General features: G+C 52.0%; 5 protein-coding genes across 5 annotated transcripts; all 5 read right to left on the bottom strand.

Moving 5' to 3' along the window:
* Positions 1-178: 178 nt before the first annotated feature.
* RPC2 (DNA-directed RNA polymerase III subunit) lies at positions 179-4,329 on the bottom strand (the record flags this gene model as incomplete). The annotated part of the gene is made up of 3 exons (XM_066097916.1): positions 179-342; positions 418-3,832; positions 4,312-4,329. The coding sequence occupies 3 exons, from the start codon at positions 4,327-4,329 to the stop codon at positions 179-181; spliced, it is 3,597 nt and encodes a 1,198-aa protein (XP_065952413.1).
* A 198-nt stretch (positions 4,330-4,527) lies between these two features.
* On the bottom strand, positions 4,528-6,270 carry IAQ61_008244 (uncharacterized protein; the record flags this gene model as incomplete). Its single annotated transcript, XM_066097915.1, has 3 exons — positions 4,528-5,608; positions 5,662-6,126; positions 6,227-6,270. 3 exons carry the CDS (start codon positions 6,268-6,270, stop codon positions 4,528-4,530), a joined length of 1,590 nt encoding a protein of 529 aa, XP_065952412.1.
* An 867-nt stretch (positions 6,271-7,137) lies between these two features.
* Positions 7,138-8,919, bottom strand: IAQ61_008243 (uncharacterized protein; the record flags this gene model as incomplete). Its single annotated transcript, XM_066097914.1, has 2 exons — positions 7,138-8,781; positions 8,839-8,919. 2 exons carry the CDS (start codon positions 8,917-8,919, stop codon positions 7,138-7,140), a joined length of 1,725 nt encoding a protein of 574 aa, XP_065952411.1.
* Positions 8,920-9,211: 292 nt separating this feature from the next.
* Positions 9,212-10,349, bottom strand: IAQ61_008242 (uncharacterized protein; the record flags this gene model as incomplete). Its single annotated transcript, XM_003840238.2, has 3 exons — positions 9,212-9,893; positions 9,943-10,102; positions 10,163-10,349. 3 exons carry the CDS (start codon positions 10,347-10,349, stop codon positions 9,359-9,361), a joined length of 882 nt encoding a protein of 293 aa, XP_003840286.1. The 3' UTR covers positions 9,212-9,358.
* Positions 10,350-10,933: 584 nt separating this feature from the next.
* On the bottom strand, positions 10,934-14,533 carry PMA1 (plasma membrane H+-ATPase; the record flags this gene model as incomplete). Its single annotated transcript, XM_003840239.2, has 5 exons — positions 14,456-14,533; positions 13,944-14,406; positions 13,515-13,860; positions 11,036-13,465; positions 10,934-10,980 (listed from the first exon to the last, which is right to left on the bottom strand). Exons 2-5 carry the CDS (start codon positions 13,950-13,952, stop codon positions 10,934-10,936), a joined length of 2,832 nt encoding a protein of 943 aa, XP_003840287.1. The 5' UTR covers positions 13,953-14,406; positions 14,456-14,533.
* Between the last annotated feature and the right edge of the window lie 208 nt (positions 14,534-14,741).

Genomic DNA, 14,741 nt, shown 5'->3' with positions numbered 1-14,741 from the left:
TTGGGTATAATCATTACCAAGCAGTCATGCACACACTCGAAGGAAAAACTTCTTACGACATGCATGCCTACCTGTACTTCCCTTAACGCCACGCTATGCTATATATCTATGTATGTATGTATATATATTTCAACGCCAGATATGCCCTTTGTCCAGGATGATCCATTCCTCCATTTTCTTATTCCTCCCTAGGAAACTCATCCTCTAGCCCAATCGTAACCTTGACATTCATACTGCCCAACTCTTGGATTAGCAGCTTGGCCGCATAAGGCATCGTAATCCTGCGAATCGCCTTTTCGCTCTCGCAAAGTTTGCAGTAGCCGCTGTATCCCATTTGCCCACCTGAGATTGTCCGTTAGTCCATTTCTCTCTCCCCCATTCTACGGAACAAGGGAAAAGAAAAAAAAATCCACTTACACTTTTCACAAACATCCACATCGTGCGCATCCGAACTAATCATCAACCGCTCGAGAAGGAGTTGACTAGCCCCATATGCAATCAAGCAGTCTCTCTCCATCTCGCCCAGTCTCAATCCACCGTCCCTTGCCCGCCCTTCGGTCGGCTGCCGGGTCAAAATCGCCCGCGGTCCGCGCGCGCGACTGTGCATTTTGTCCTGCACCATGTGCTTCAACTTCTGGTAGTAAATCGGGCCAAAGAAGGTGTAGAACTGGTGCGCCTCGCCCGTGATGCCGCTCGTCAGGTAGTCCTTGCCCGTGTACGAGAAGCCGTTTTCCACCAGCACTTGCGACATGTCCTCGACGCGGGAACCCCCAAACGCGGTGCCGTATTCGAGTGTTCCGCGTAGCACGCCGGCCTTGCCAGAGAGGAGTTCCATCATCTTGCCTACCGTCATGCGCGACGGGAATCCATGCGGGTTCATGATGATGTCGGGGTTGATGCCCTGATCGTTGAAGGGCATGTCTTCTTGTTGGACAATTAGTCCAGTCGTTCCTTTTTGTCCGTGCCGAGACGAGAATTTGTCTCCCAGTTCTGGACGGCGGGTTTGGCGCATCAGAAGCTTGATCAGCGTTGTTCCTGCCTCGTTTTCCGTGATACAGGCTTTGTCCACATAGCTGCAGTCGGGCATTTTGTACTTTTCCGGCTTGTCTTTGTAGATGTTTGATGCGGGGCCTGCCGTGTCCTGTGGGATCGATTTCAGGAGGAAGGCGTCGCCTGCTTCGATACGGGCACCGACTTGGGCGATGCCGTCCAGACCAATGGCTTGATGGGATGGGTTTTCGCTGTTGAGGGCTCCGGCGTTGATACGATCGGAAGTACCATTAGCGTAGGTTTTTAAAGGGGTGACGTGCTTTTTGAGGACTTGACAGCGGCCGAAGCCCCGATCACACGAGGCTTTGTTGAGGATGAGAGCATCTTCGATATCATAGCCGGAGTATGACATCACGGCAACTGTCGCATTTTGACCGGCGGGGAGCTTGTCGTACTTTGTCAGTTCGATGGTGCGTGTCTTGACCATTGGTTGTTGTGGGTAGACCATGAGGTAGAGCAGTGTGTCGATCCGATTGAACTGATTATAGGCAATGGCACCAATGGCTTGCTTACCCATGGCGCATTGGTAGGTGTTACGTGGGGATTGGTTGTGATGAGGGTATGGAATGAGGCCAGCTACAGCGCCGAGAATAGTGAATGGTTCTATCTCGAGATGTGTAGTATGTTGGTTAATGTCTTCCTCCTTGAGGGCGATGTTTGTGTCGTTCTCTTCGTTGGTGTCGAGGTACTCAACAAGACCTCTGGTCAGGAAATCTTCGAATTCCATGGTACCCTTTCGTAAAGCCTTCAGGTAACGGGAAGTCACCTTCGAGTGCTGATTCTCCACTACAATCATCGGCCGACAAATGCGGCCTTCGTCCGTAGCAACATGTACTTCGCAGAAGTCGTGATTGATATGGATGCTGGTAAACTCCGAGATGCGTCCCATCCTTCGAAGCTTCCGGAAACTATTGAGGAATCGTTTTGGTGTATCTGTGACAGCGATGGGCGTACCGTTGAGGCAAACGCTGTATATACCCTCTGAGTGTATCTCCTCTCCAGTTTGTGAGCAAATGTCTTCCGCACCCAGCAAGAAAATGATCTTGCGAACCGGCTCTTCGTCGTCTTCAGTAGTGATGTGCGTCATCAGAGCCAAATTCTTGACTAGACCACAGGCTTCGCCTTCGGGCGTATCAGAGGTACAGAGCATACCAAATTGAGATGGCTGCAGCGCACGGGGACCCGATACTTTTCGCGTCTTCTCGAATTGCGAACTTATTCTGGTCATCATGCCCAGTGCAGCAATGTAACTGAGTCGACTCAGAACATGCGTAACTCCAGCCCTGTCCATCTTGAATCGCTTCAAGCTCCAATTACCCGTAGCAATCGCCCGTTCGATGCCCATGGTAATCTGACTCTTGTGAACACTGAAGTGGGTAAATGCGTCAAACTCTTGCGCCCGGTTCTGCTTCTTCAGTACTTTGTCAATGCTCAACTTGAAGTCATGATTGAACCGCTTGAAGTGATCTTCGAACAGCAGCGACAACATCTGACCAGATAACTCTAGGCGCTTGTTACCGACATAATCACGATCATCAACAAGCTTAGGATCTTGCATAGCCATGAGTACCCTGCGCGCCATGAGTGCGATGTACAGAGCTTTGGGCCGGTAGTTCGTGCCTTCCACAGGAACGTGGGGAAGAACAACGTTGGAGAGACATTCAATTGCCTCCAGATGGTAGTTGCGCATGCGTGAAGCGCCCAGAGGTTTCTTGACCAGTCGCACGCGGTGCCCGATGTATTCTAGTGCCTTCTCCTGAGTATGTATCTTTTCTCTTGCGCAGGCCTCGAAATTGATGGCAAAATTGTCTTGGTATGCACTGTCATCGCCAGCCACCATGAGAAGGATTTCCTTGTCTGAGTGCACTCCCAGGGCCTTCAGCGCAAAAACAATCGGTACTTCTTCGGAAAGAGTATTGTGCCGGAGGAACATGAGTCCTTTTTTCTGTATCACATACGTCTTGGTTCTTCGTTCGTGGGTCGAGCTCGTGACACTGGCTTGCATAATTCCCTTTGCACTTTCTACAATGACCCGATTCTTGTTCAGCTGCTCCTGGACCAGAATGACTTTCTCTTGCCCTCTTGTGATGAAGTAGCCTCCAGGATCCAACGGACACTCTTCCATGACGGCCATTTCGCGATCGCTCTTGCCCGCAAGCACGCACTTGCTGCTCTTCAACATTATTGGCATCCTTCCGATCCGGATCCCCGTGCGTTTGACCTTGGCATTGCCCCTTGTGTAGATGATGTCGACTACAATGGGTGCTGCATATGTCATGTCGCGTAACCGACACTCGTTCGGCGTGATGGTACTACGGTGGTGATCGAGATCATCTTCTTCTTGTCGATTGGGCGATAGAATGCGGATGTCGACATACTCGAGGAGGAATTTTGGGTCAAAGTCACTGCGCACGAATCTGTTGGCTTTGATAATCTTCTTGAGCTCCACGTCCACAAAGTGGTTGTATGAGTCGACGTGCTGCTTCACCAGACCCTTGGTCTTGAGGAAGGCTGGGAGAAGGTTCCACTTGTCGCGCGCCGTATTGATCGGCTCGGTCAGGCTCTTTCCGTAATAGAATGGCTCGAGGAGGGCGGCAAAGTCGTCTTTGGCGTGGGTAAGCGGCGCCCGTCGTTTCCGTGATGATTCCGCTGATGTCGAAGCCTCTGGCTTGAAATCGTCTTTTCCTTCGCCTGCTGAGACCTGAGGAGTTGCGTCTACGGCACCTGTTTCCAAGACGTCGTCGCTGTCCACCTTGGGCACCTCAGCCGGCGCAGCTTTCGCCTTCGCCGCCCCGCGCGGGGCAGCTTTTGGCTTGGGTTTGGGAGCTTCCTATTGATTGTATCAGCCATACGAGGGACTATAAGCCAGTGCAGAGCAGCGCACCTTCTTGCCCACCATGTTTGCGCCTGGGACGCGAATGCGCGAAGTTGAAGGGCGTTTCAGTGCTCGGAGGTAACAGTTAGCTGCTAGAGTCGAGTCGAAGAATAATTTGGCGTTGGCGAGTCAGGACTGCAGATGTAGGGCCCGGCCCTCACCAGCCAATCGGTAATCCGCAGCAGAGTCGTCAACTCCGACCAGGTGGGTGACCGTTGCTGGAAGTATACTTGCACATTTCAATTTAGAGTGTACATGGTTCAACAGTGGTGCTTTTTGCTTTCAGAAAACATGGACTCGGCTCGAGTTCTTTTGTTCACGTAGAAATGATTTGATTCAAGGTTTGAAGATGAAATTGAGGCTATCTGGAATGGACCGAGATCTACACATAGCGATCCTCCCATCCAAGCAGTGGACGCCCGCTATGCCATGAAGAAAACAACATGCTAGACCCCTATGCAAATCTAGATCACCTCAAGTCTGCCTGCGCACATGGCAGGATTATCCACACAAAATTCGACCCTGTTCACTGCAACGAATTCTCATGCTCAAAGCCCACCAATACGGGAAGCGGTCGATGATTACCAGCCGGTAGACCTCTCCTAGAAGGCACCGCTGTTATCTCCCTCTCCATTTAGGCTCCGCAGTGAGGACTCTGCAAGATCAACCCTTAATTGGGCTGTCTCAGCATCTCGTTCGAGACTGTCCCACTCCCTGAGCTTCTGCCTCTTTGCATCCTCCTTTCGCTCAATCATCTCCCTCAATTTCCTAGCCTCCTCCTCCAACTTTAGAATCCGACTCTTGTCATACAGCTCTGGGGCCTTCTGACCTCCAGGAACCTCCTTGGGTAGATCTGCGAGATGATCACGGAAACGCATAGTTCGTGGGTAGGTAGTAGCAGTAGAGTTGCTCGAGCCACGGAAACTAGGCGCATAGGGTGCAGCTCCGCTTGAAGAGCCACGTGGGCCAGAAGGAGCTCCTCCATAGTAGCCACCGCCACGAGGGCCCCCACCCCAGGATCCGCGTCGAGGGGGGGCACCAGAGAAGTCGCGGGGAGCATCATAAGAGCCAAAGCCCCGCCCGCCACCACGTGGACGGGTGGGCGCCGCTAAGACGGGATTGCTGCCTCGTGGAAAAGCCGGAGGTGCTTGCGTAGTAGGATTTGATGGCCCTGCTGGGGGCGAGATCGCCGGCGAGGCATAACTGCGACTTGAAGGGCCGGTGGGAGGGACTCTAGAATAACTGCTATCACCGTTGCGATGTGAAGACGGCCCTGTTGGTGGCGCAAAGTCTCTATCCCCGCGCGGTCCAGTTGGAGGGCTGTCTCTACGACGAAGGGGTGATCGCTCGCGCTCACGCTCACGCACTAAGTCTCGACCTCGGTCACTGTCTCGCTCTCGATAAGGTGACCTAGGTGCTGAAGTAGGCTCCCTGGCAGGCTTCTCCTCGACCACGAGAGCCGCTCTGCTTGGATGAATGGGTGGTGGAGAAGAACGACGTGAGGTCGCGGCAGAGTCCCTGCCCGAGGCCTCGTTAGACGCATAGGTCGGACGAGCTGGGGAAGGAGACCTGCGGGCTCTCCAAGTATCTGCGCCGTAAGGCTCGGCACGCTCGCGTCTCGGCGAAGGAGAGCGACGTCGGTAATCGCGAGTGTCTCGCGCAGGCGAGTAGCGGCGTGGAGGACTTCTCGCAAATTAGTTGGTTAATGTGGCTTGTACGCGGGCTGTGTATCATACCTATTGACTCGCGACCGGGGCTCTTCGTAGCGACTGGACCTCACCGGCGAGCGCACTCCGCGACTCCGAGCTGGAGAAACATCGCGCTCTCGAGGCGGTGGTGATCGTTCGCGCGGACGTGGCGAGCGTGTGTAAGAATCATACGTATCCCGCCGAGATGACCTTGCCCGCTCGCTCCTGTAATCATCTCTCCTAGGCTCATCCCGTCCTCGTGAAAAGGCGCGACGTGGCGGCGAGCGTGGTCGTGCCCTCCAGTTGTCGTCGCGACGTGGGCTCCTCGACCGTCGTCTGTATGCGGGCGACCTGCTTCGAGGACGGGATACACGACTGCCGGGCGTGTATGTATCAGCAGAAGCGAGGCCGCGTCGTGGAGGGGATCGGCCAGCACGGTAGCTGTCGCCGCGTGGAGATCGAGCGCGAGGTATAGGAGAGCGAGGGCGATACGTGTTGGAGAACCTATCGTCTCTGTTGCCTTTGTCAGCTACAAAGAAACCACTATGTGCGCCAATCAAGAGACAGCCCTGCCTTTCGAAATTCAGCGCCAATGCGTTCGGGCTATGCATACCTTCGATCGCCTCGGTCTCTGTCCCTTTCGCGGTCTCTGTCCATTGTTTGAGTGTGACGGACAGTCCCAGCGAGCGAAGAAGCGAGGATGGGTTGGACTGGAGAGCTACGATATAGTCCGCTATCCGATGATCAGACGCGGTAATGGCAGTTGTATGGGTTGGCTGGTTTTGTTGTGGGGGGAGACTCTGCGAAAAGTGAAGATTCATGCCAAGGCCGGCGCGCGGTGATCCGTCACGTGCCCCGAGTTGGCGCTGCCCCTGCCTGTTCCCCCCAAGTATCCACCAGCCCCAGCGAATCCGTGAACCGCGTGCTAGACTGTCACTAGTCAAGAGAGGGTTCCCCAGTCATGTGTACCAGACCGGGCTGTAGAGTAGGTATGCCAGCTCTCCAATACAGAGAGAGCGAGAGAGACCTGCGCCGCTTTTTTGTCCTGTAACATCTTGACCTCACTTCCCCTAGCACTTTGATCTTGCGTGTGATTCCATCTTGAGAGTAGCAATGGTAAGATCTTGTCCACGAGAGATTCATCAATCTTGATTATTTTCAATTAGCCGCCTTCGTTGGCTGCCGCAAGTTACGCCGTCGCCCAATGCTGAGTATTCCAATGCCATGTCCTCCAGTAGAGATAAACGCCGACTCGCCATGCCATACCCTGCCATGCCATGAGCTCTTCAAATGTCGCCGCCCTTGACAAGGCTCTAGTCTTTTGTACAAAACTCATCCATCCGCGGAAATTGTATCGCAGCCAGGCTCACCTTGCTGCTCCAATTCTCAACAGCCGGTCCGACCTCTCTCGCTGTACAATCGCTCCTCATTCATGAGCCGCGTTCCAGGGCTGCTATCCACCCTTGACCCGTAGTCCTGCACCAATTACCGCTGCCTTAGCATGATCTTGTCGCACTCAACCACTCAACGCCGTGGCTTTCGCTCTTCTTCTTTCTTTTGTCTCTTCCTGCCCTCGTTCTTCCTACTCTCATTTGCAATCATATCTGCCAGGTCGTCCTGGTCAATGCTCTGCCATTGTCCCTGTGCTTCAGCACGTTGTCGTGCCTCATACTCTCTCTTCAACGCATCCTTGTCAAGCTTATCACTGTCCGCTAACTGATCCACATCCACAGAGATATCAACGTCGCCAGCCTTGCGTTTCCTGTGCGCTTGACCGAGTGTGTCACGCTTGGCGGCATCGAGATCATAAGCATGCTCACCACCAAAGAAACCAGTAGCGGATATATTCTTTTCCGGGAGTACTGTGAAGGCACTCCGAGGCGCACCTGGCTCTTCTGTCTCGATACCCTTGCGCTGTTTCCGAACAGTGAATTCCCCTCCTATGCTTTCTATACCACCAATCTCGGAGGGCATAGCTGAAGCCGAAGTCATGGATGTCTGGATGCCCGTTGCGTCTTCCTCGTCGCCTCCTTCCTCATCATCATCCTCTTCTTCCTCTTCATCACTCTCTTCGTCTTCACTCTCGCCCTCGGCTCGTAAGGCACCCCAAATGCTACGCTCGACAGGTTCTCCGACGTGTGTAGGTTGTTGCTGCTCTTCAAGGATGCTCGTGCCAAATAGATCTCCACCAAACAGCGGCTTGCCTGCATCGTCTGTGGGCGGTTTACCCCATTGACCGGGCTGGAATCCCCAGGAAGCGCCTGGAGGAATGGGAGCATTGACACCAGGTATGCGCATGTTTGGATATGAGGTTGGTGGACCAAAACGCTGCATGTTGATGAGCCATGGTGGTGGGTGACCAGGCGCCATACCCAGTGCTTCTCTCAGCTCTTCGCTCAATTCACCAGGCTTAAGGTTCAAGAGGTTCGTCTCGAATTCCTTGCCTTCGAAGTAAACTTCACCATAGCGAGTCAACTCTGGCTTAGTCTGCCGTCGGAAAAAAGCATCGTATAGTTTGGCGTAATCAATATCGAGCTTGCCAAGTTTTCCCTGTACACGCTCACGTTGCTTCTGCCTCATCGTCATCTCGGCCTGCTTCTCCAGCACGGCGTCTCTCATCTCTGCAATACCAGTCTCTTGAATAAACTTGGGCAGGGCGAAAGGCGGCTTCTCTATTCCACGCTTTGAAGAGAGATACTCGCGTTTGAGAGACCAGTGTGCAGGCACTGGGATGACGTTTTTTGCGGCCTTAAGAGAGAGGAGTAGCTGCGGGTCCGACGAGGACACGTCTGTCCATTCGACGAGCTCGGGCTTTTGAACTAGCGATTTCAATTGCGCCACCGACAGCTTGTTCATCTGCTTCCTTTGCTTCTTTGACAGCTTAGGCTTGTTATCGTCTTCTTCGTCTGGGATGTCGTCATCTGAATAGATGATTTCTGCCTTTTCCTCGTCTTTGGTAGCCGCCTCCTCTTCTGTAGGCTCCCTGAATTTTTCAAAGACACTCTTGTACATCTCAAAAGTTGGATCGTCGAGATCATATTGATTGGAGATGTCATCGACGACGACGAGATCCGGGGACTTCACCGCCTGTGCTTCATTGATCGAGTCGCTTTCGGGAGCTGGAGATTTGCTCTCACGCGCAGACTCTCCAGCCTGAGAAGGTGTCTCCTGGCCCTGTATTAGTATCTTGTCATATGCTGGCTCGACGGTGACGGTACTACTCACAGCGCGCTGTTGCTTCTTCTTCGCCCGGCGATAGATGCTCTTCTTGGATATCTTCTTGGCCTTGGTGGCTGCACCTGACATGATGGCGGGTGATGTGCGTGCAAAACCGTCGCGACTCTATTGCGGTATCGTGACTGAATCGGCTCTGCCGCAGGCTCACAAGTTCGGGGAAATGTGAGTAAGGATTTCCTCAAGGCGCGCGTACAACGGCGTTGCAGTAGAAGGCTAGACGTGTTGGGTTGTAGTGTGAGGTGAGAGGGCGTGGGGAGCTTGGTGATGCAAGCGCGCGCAGTATCGAAGATTTGGGGTACGCGCCAAGACGGCTAGAACAGCAACGTCACGTGCTAACAAGCCCCCAGCTATGTATCAATGTCCTCGCAGAAACCCCTGGGGATAATTCACATTCATATATTTCGTCTCACGCGTCCATAAAATAGGAGCTATTCAGTTGTCTTGATGTTTCTCAGTATCCTCTGCTGTTAATAGCTTGCTGAACGCCCCATGTTAGACAGATCTTCTGTCACTCGGCGAACTGCTGCTGCCAGAACCCTCTGAAGTGCTTCTTCTGACCAAGCTCTACGATCTCCTTGATTTCTGCAGGCGTCAATTTGAACGTTACAGCCCTCAGATAATCACTCAGTCTCTGCTCCTTGGAACTCGTCGTGATTGGGACAATGTCCTGATCGATGCACCATCGAAGGTAAATCTCGTTTTCGGAAACGGCATACTTCTTGCACAATCGGCCAACATAGTCATCCAGCGGACCTGGCTTTGCCTTTGTTGCTGCAGTCAGTGGCGCATATGCTGTGGTAGCGATGCCATGTTGCTTGTGGAAATTCAGTAGCTCTGTCTGTTGCAAGTATGGGTGAAACTCAATTTGGTTACAAACCGGAACAACCTTTGCAGTCTTGAGCACTGCAGTAAGGTGGTCGGGTTGGAAGTTGGAGACACCGATACTTTTAGCAAGTCCGGCTTGCTGCACAGCCTCCATGTCCGCCCAAGCCTTCTGAAGCTCTTTGTCTGAACGGGCGAACCATGGCTGATGAAGGAGATACCTGGGTTGATCAGAAAATCATATGATGAAACGCAGAGGGTAAAACGTACAAGTCGACGTATTCCAATTGTAACTTTTTGAGGCTGGTCTTGATGGCCCCGGCGATGTCGTTGATGTTTGCGTTGTCAACCTTGGTAGTTACAAACAACTTGTCACGAGACACTCCACTCTCTTTGATGCCTTTGCCAAGTTCCGACTCGGTCTTGTACACTAGCCGTTGACTTCAGTGAAATGTTCGTCATTGTTCAGTACTACTGATGAGAAACCCACTCTCGGCACCATCTAGGTGTATATAGCCCAACTTGATTGCCATCTGGACAGCATCAATTATAGCCTGGTCTATCTTGTCCTCTTCGCCCATCTTATACCATGCTGTTCCGGTACCATAACCGAGCATTGGCATCTTGTTGCCATCATTGAGCTTCAAGTGCGGGAGGGTTAGATCGAGCCCCGCCATAGCTACGAATAGTCGTGTTGATTGCAGGCGCGTGAGTGTAGAAGAAGAGAAGAGTTGGTGTCTAGATTGCAGGAAGATGAATCATACGGTGGCAGTTGATCTTCAACAAAGTCTGGGAGTTCGCAACAGAGGATTGCCGACTGTGATTACAAAACATCATCGGCCTCTGATACCATGAATCCCGTCTTCTGGCTCTATCGAAGGCGGGGTGGGTGCGTTGCGGGTTAGCGTCAGTGCCGTGCTCCGAAGCCGCGCAATTCAAATACCAGATCAACACTAGTCGTCTTGTCATCAAGATACGTCAGAGCCCAATCAACGAGTACATCATAGCAAACTAGCACCCATTGATCATCCATCACTTAACTCTGCTGTCATGTGGTCTTTTATGCTTTCTTGTTCCACTTCAACGTCATCCTCGTGTGTGATCGGCAACGTGAACATGCGAATTGCCGAACTCTGCAAGAGATGTTCCCGGTACCTGTAGCATGTCTTGGACGATCAATGGCCTTCTCGAACAACGAATCAAGAAAATACTGCGACGCAGTCCACTTCTCGCATCACAAGAAAGCCGTCAGCCCTCTATCTTACGTCGTCTTCTCATGCTGTGTTGAGACTCGTTGTAACGAGACGACTACCATGAATCAGTGCCAGTCACATTCGACAATTGCATATTGTGCGGGACTCACCAAAGTCTTCCAATGACCTCTGCTTTTGGTTCTTCTTCAGTGACTTGCCATGCATCAAGTTGTCGAAACCTTGACTTCCCTGGAGCAGATAGTACACTCCACCCATGACGCAAAAGACACCGAATGAGAACAGCCAGACGCGCACAACGGCTACTATACTGGTTCGTCCGCCAACGAACCAGCCAAAGATGGTAAAAAGAGTAGCAACAATGTCGACAACCAAGATAGCGCATGATAGCTGCCATGAAGGAACAGAAGACCAGAACGGGCCATTCGCACGAGTGATGAAGATGAGCCAATTTTCTGTCAAAGTGATTTCGAGGAAGAGTATCGGATCCCGGCGTCCATAATTTTGGACCACGCCCCCATCGATACCCTGCCGCTCACTTGTTTGGTATGGAAACATGGTGGTCAAGGTGATCCATGTGCCTGCTGCAAGGATCACACCAAGCAAGATGGACATGCCCCACAGCTTAGGTAGATTCCATTTTACAGGTGTCTTGCTGTACGGTGCATTATCGTAGGCAATAGCTAGCGTTGCTATATCAGCGAAGATGGCGATAAAGACAACGAGCTGAAGATTCAACGACTCATTCAGGATAGCGATCCAAAGTCCGAGAAAAATCTCAAGATGAAGAGATAGGGCAATTCGGTATACGACATAGGCGTACATGCGGTGGAAAATCTGCCGTGATGTTTTGAGTGCATCAATGATGGCGGAGAGACCAGGAGCAAGAAACACAATATCTGCCGCTGAGCGAGCAGCGTCCGAAGCGCCCTGTACCGCGATTCCGGTGTCGGCTTTTTTCAATGACGGTGCGTCATTCACCCCATCGCCAGTCATGGCAACAAGGTAACCACGCTGTTGTAGAATTTCGACCACATTGTATTTGTGCTGAGGGAACACCTCAGCAAAGCCATCTGCAGCCTCAACGAAGTCATAGACTTCTGAACCGGGCATCTCTCCACCGCCACCCAGACCGAGCTTCTCGGCATCAAAGAAGTTGGTACCAAGGCCAAGTTGGCGAGCAGTCTCACGAGCAATTCCAACGGAGTCACCGCTCAATACCTTGACACTCAATCCAAGAGTCTTCGCCTCGTTGAGTGTGCGGTAGGTATCATGGCGAGGTGGATCTGAGCATGGCATGATGCCTAAAATTTCCCAGGGCTCTTTGCCTCGTTTCCGCGCTATGCCGAGTGAACGAAAGCCACGCATGGCGAATTCGGCAACCTTGTTCTTATACGCATCGATGATGGGTTGAGGCACCTCGAGATCTTGGAGAGCTAGGCCTTCCTGAACGGTTCGAAGGACGAATAGCGGCGCACCTTTGACGCAGATGATGCGCTCTCCTTGTGGTGACTCGACGACGGCCTGTACTTTCTTGGAGACTGGATCGAACGGATGGAATTCGACGACACGGTACTTGCTGAGCACATTTTTGGCTCGCGGGTAGTACCGCAAAGCTTTGAGGAAGGCTTTGTCGATTGCGTCGATGCCCTTCTTCTTTCGAGATGCTGCTAAACATGCAGTAAGCATGAGATCTTCCGGCTCAATTCCATTGACGGTATATGGTTCGGCTAGTGATAATTTGTTCTTGGTGAGTGTCCCGGTCTTATCGGAACATAGAACAGCCACCCCGGCAAGGGACTCGATAGCAGAGAGCTTTTGCACAATAGCCTGCTTCTTAGCTAGATAGGCGGCGCCGACAGCCATGGTGGTGGTAACAACGGCAGGAAGACCCACAGGGACGCCAACAATCGTAATGGCGAGGGTAAACTTGAGTATGTGTACAATGTCATTCGAGCGGTAGTATGAGCTGATCCACACCACAAGTAGTGTGAATATGACCAGGACCAGGAGTATCAAGCCTATGTTATGCAAGACTTGGGTGAAGTGTCCAGTTCCTCCGGATGATGAAGCGACCAGTGATGCAGCACGGCCAACGAAGGTGGAATCTCCTGTTGCTGTGACCACGACGAATGCCTCGCCCCTTTTCACGGCTGAAGAAGCGTAACAGGTATCGCCGCGGTGCTTGTCAATTGCAAGTGACTCTCCGGTGATGGCAGATTGGTCGACTTGGAGAAATGCGCTTTCCGTCACAATTCTTGAATCTGCTGGCACTATAACCCCTTCTTCAAGCATCAGCAAATCCCCTGGTACAATTTCTGGAGCCTCAATTTCGACAAGAGCACCGTCACGCAACACGGTAGCTTTCAATGCCAGCGTCTTCTTGAGTTCGTCGACTATGGAGCCAGCTTGGTATTCTTGTATGAAGCCAACGCACGCGTTCAGGACGAGTAATGCGCATATGACGCCGAAATCGACCCAGTCCTGGAGACCTGCCGCAAGTATCGCTGCCGATAACATGACGAACTGTATCGGACCAACAAAGAACATCAAAAACTTCACAACGAGATTCTCTTTCTCCTCTACCGATGGTCAGCTAGCAGATTCAAAACCAGCGTTGCTAGCACGTACCTTTCATCTGGTTGTACCCAAACTGCTTGCGACGTAGGAAAACTTCTCCGGATGTAAGGCCGGTTCGAGTGTTGGTCTGGAGAAGTTCTTCTGGAATGAGTCGTGCGCCTCCTGATTGTTGGACCTCTTCCTCTTCATAGTCCGCATTATCGCCATCTTGAGATTCCAACTCTTCAATAAGATTGTCAATATCCTCGTCTTCTTCTTCTTCATCATCATCATCGCCATTTGGCCGCATATCTTGAATGCTCTCGGGCATGCCTTCGCCACTATACCCATATTCTACATCTGTCTGTCCATTTCGTACACCCTGGCCTACACAGACTGGCAAGGATGCGCCAGTATACTACAAATGAGAGGTCAGCCTACTCCTTGTCACATCAGACGAGATAGCTAGAAAGGCAACGTAACTTGGGCGCGCACACTCACCTCGGACATTATTAAGGAGGTTACCGCCGTCGGCACAATAGAAATATTGAATTGCTAAAAGGCATATATGCCGAGGTATGATAGCGGGACGTAGATGTCGTTGATCACAGCAAATGCCAGATGTTGTAGCTTCAAGGCATGAATGCTGCCAAAAAATATTAGCATGCAAATAGGTATGATGGCGAGCGCCTGTCGTGGCTGACTGCCAAACCCCTTGGAATCGTCCTCAACCCGTGACAAAGGCCAAGGATGTAAAGTGCGCACAGCAAGCTGAGTGCGTTATAGGATCTAGTTACTGAGATCCATGCTCGAAACCTTGATAGTGCACCGCGCGTTACAGTTCTAGTGCGCAAGACGTTCCTGGGTTGATGATGCTAATGGCGGTTGACGGTGCTGAAGATGCTGAGCGACAAAGTCTGGTCGACCCGTTGACGAAGCTACTGTGTACAAAGCCGACCAAGATCTGGCTAACTTAGTTCAGCCTACAAGGGGGCAATCTGGGGTGAGCGAACCGAATTAAGGTATCAACGTGGGTCGTACTATGTATGTTCTCTTGGTCCCTCGGGCGATCGTGCACTGGGCGATGAAATTGGGCTTTTGATGAGGAGGGATCCTTGCATCGACCATTACCTATGGTAGTTACCTACCGGTACAGTACCTACACCCGTCGCGAGATAATGGGTACCTAGCAGATACATTCATCTAGAGTAGCCCAGTACCGGTAGATCTAACTACAGAATATCAGCGCCTGGAAATACAACCTTGGAATAGAGCACATACCGGTAGAGGTTCGGCTAT

The sequence above is a fragment of the Plenodomus lingam genome (genome assembly GCF_022343315.1).
Source record: "Plenodomus lingam strain CAN1 chromosome Unknown contig_3, whole genome shotgun sequence".
In the NCBI taxonomy this organism is placed as follows: Eukaryota; Fungi; Ascomycota; class Dothideomycetes; order Pleosporales; family Leptosphaeriaceae; genus Plenodomus; species Plenodomus lingam.
The sequence above is the reverse complement of the archived record's forward strand: the minus strand, read 5'-3'. Positions and strand labels throughout refer to the sequence as shown.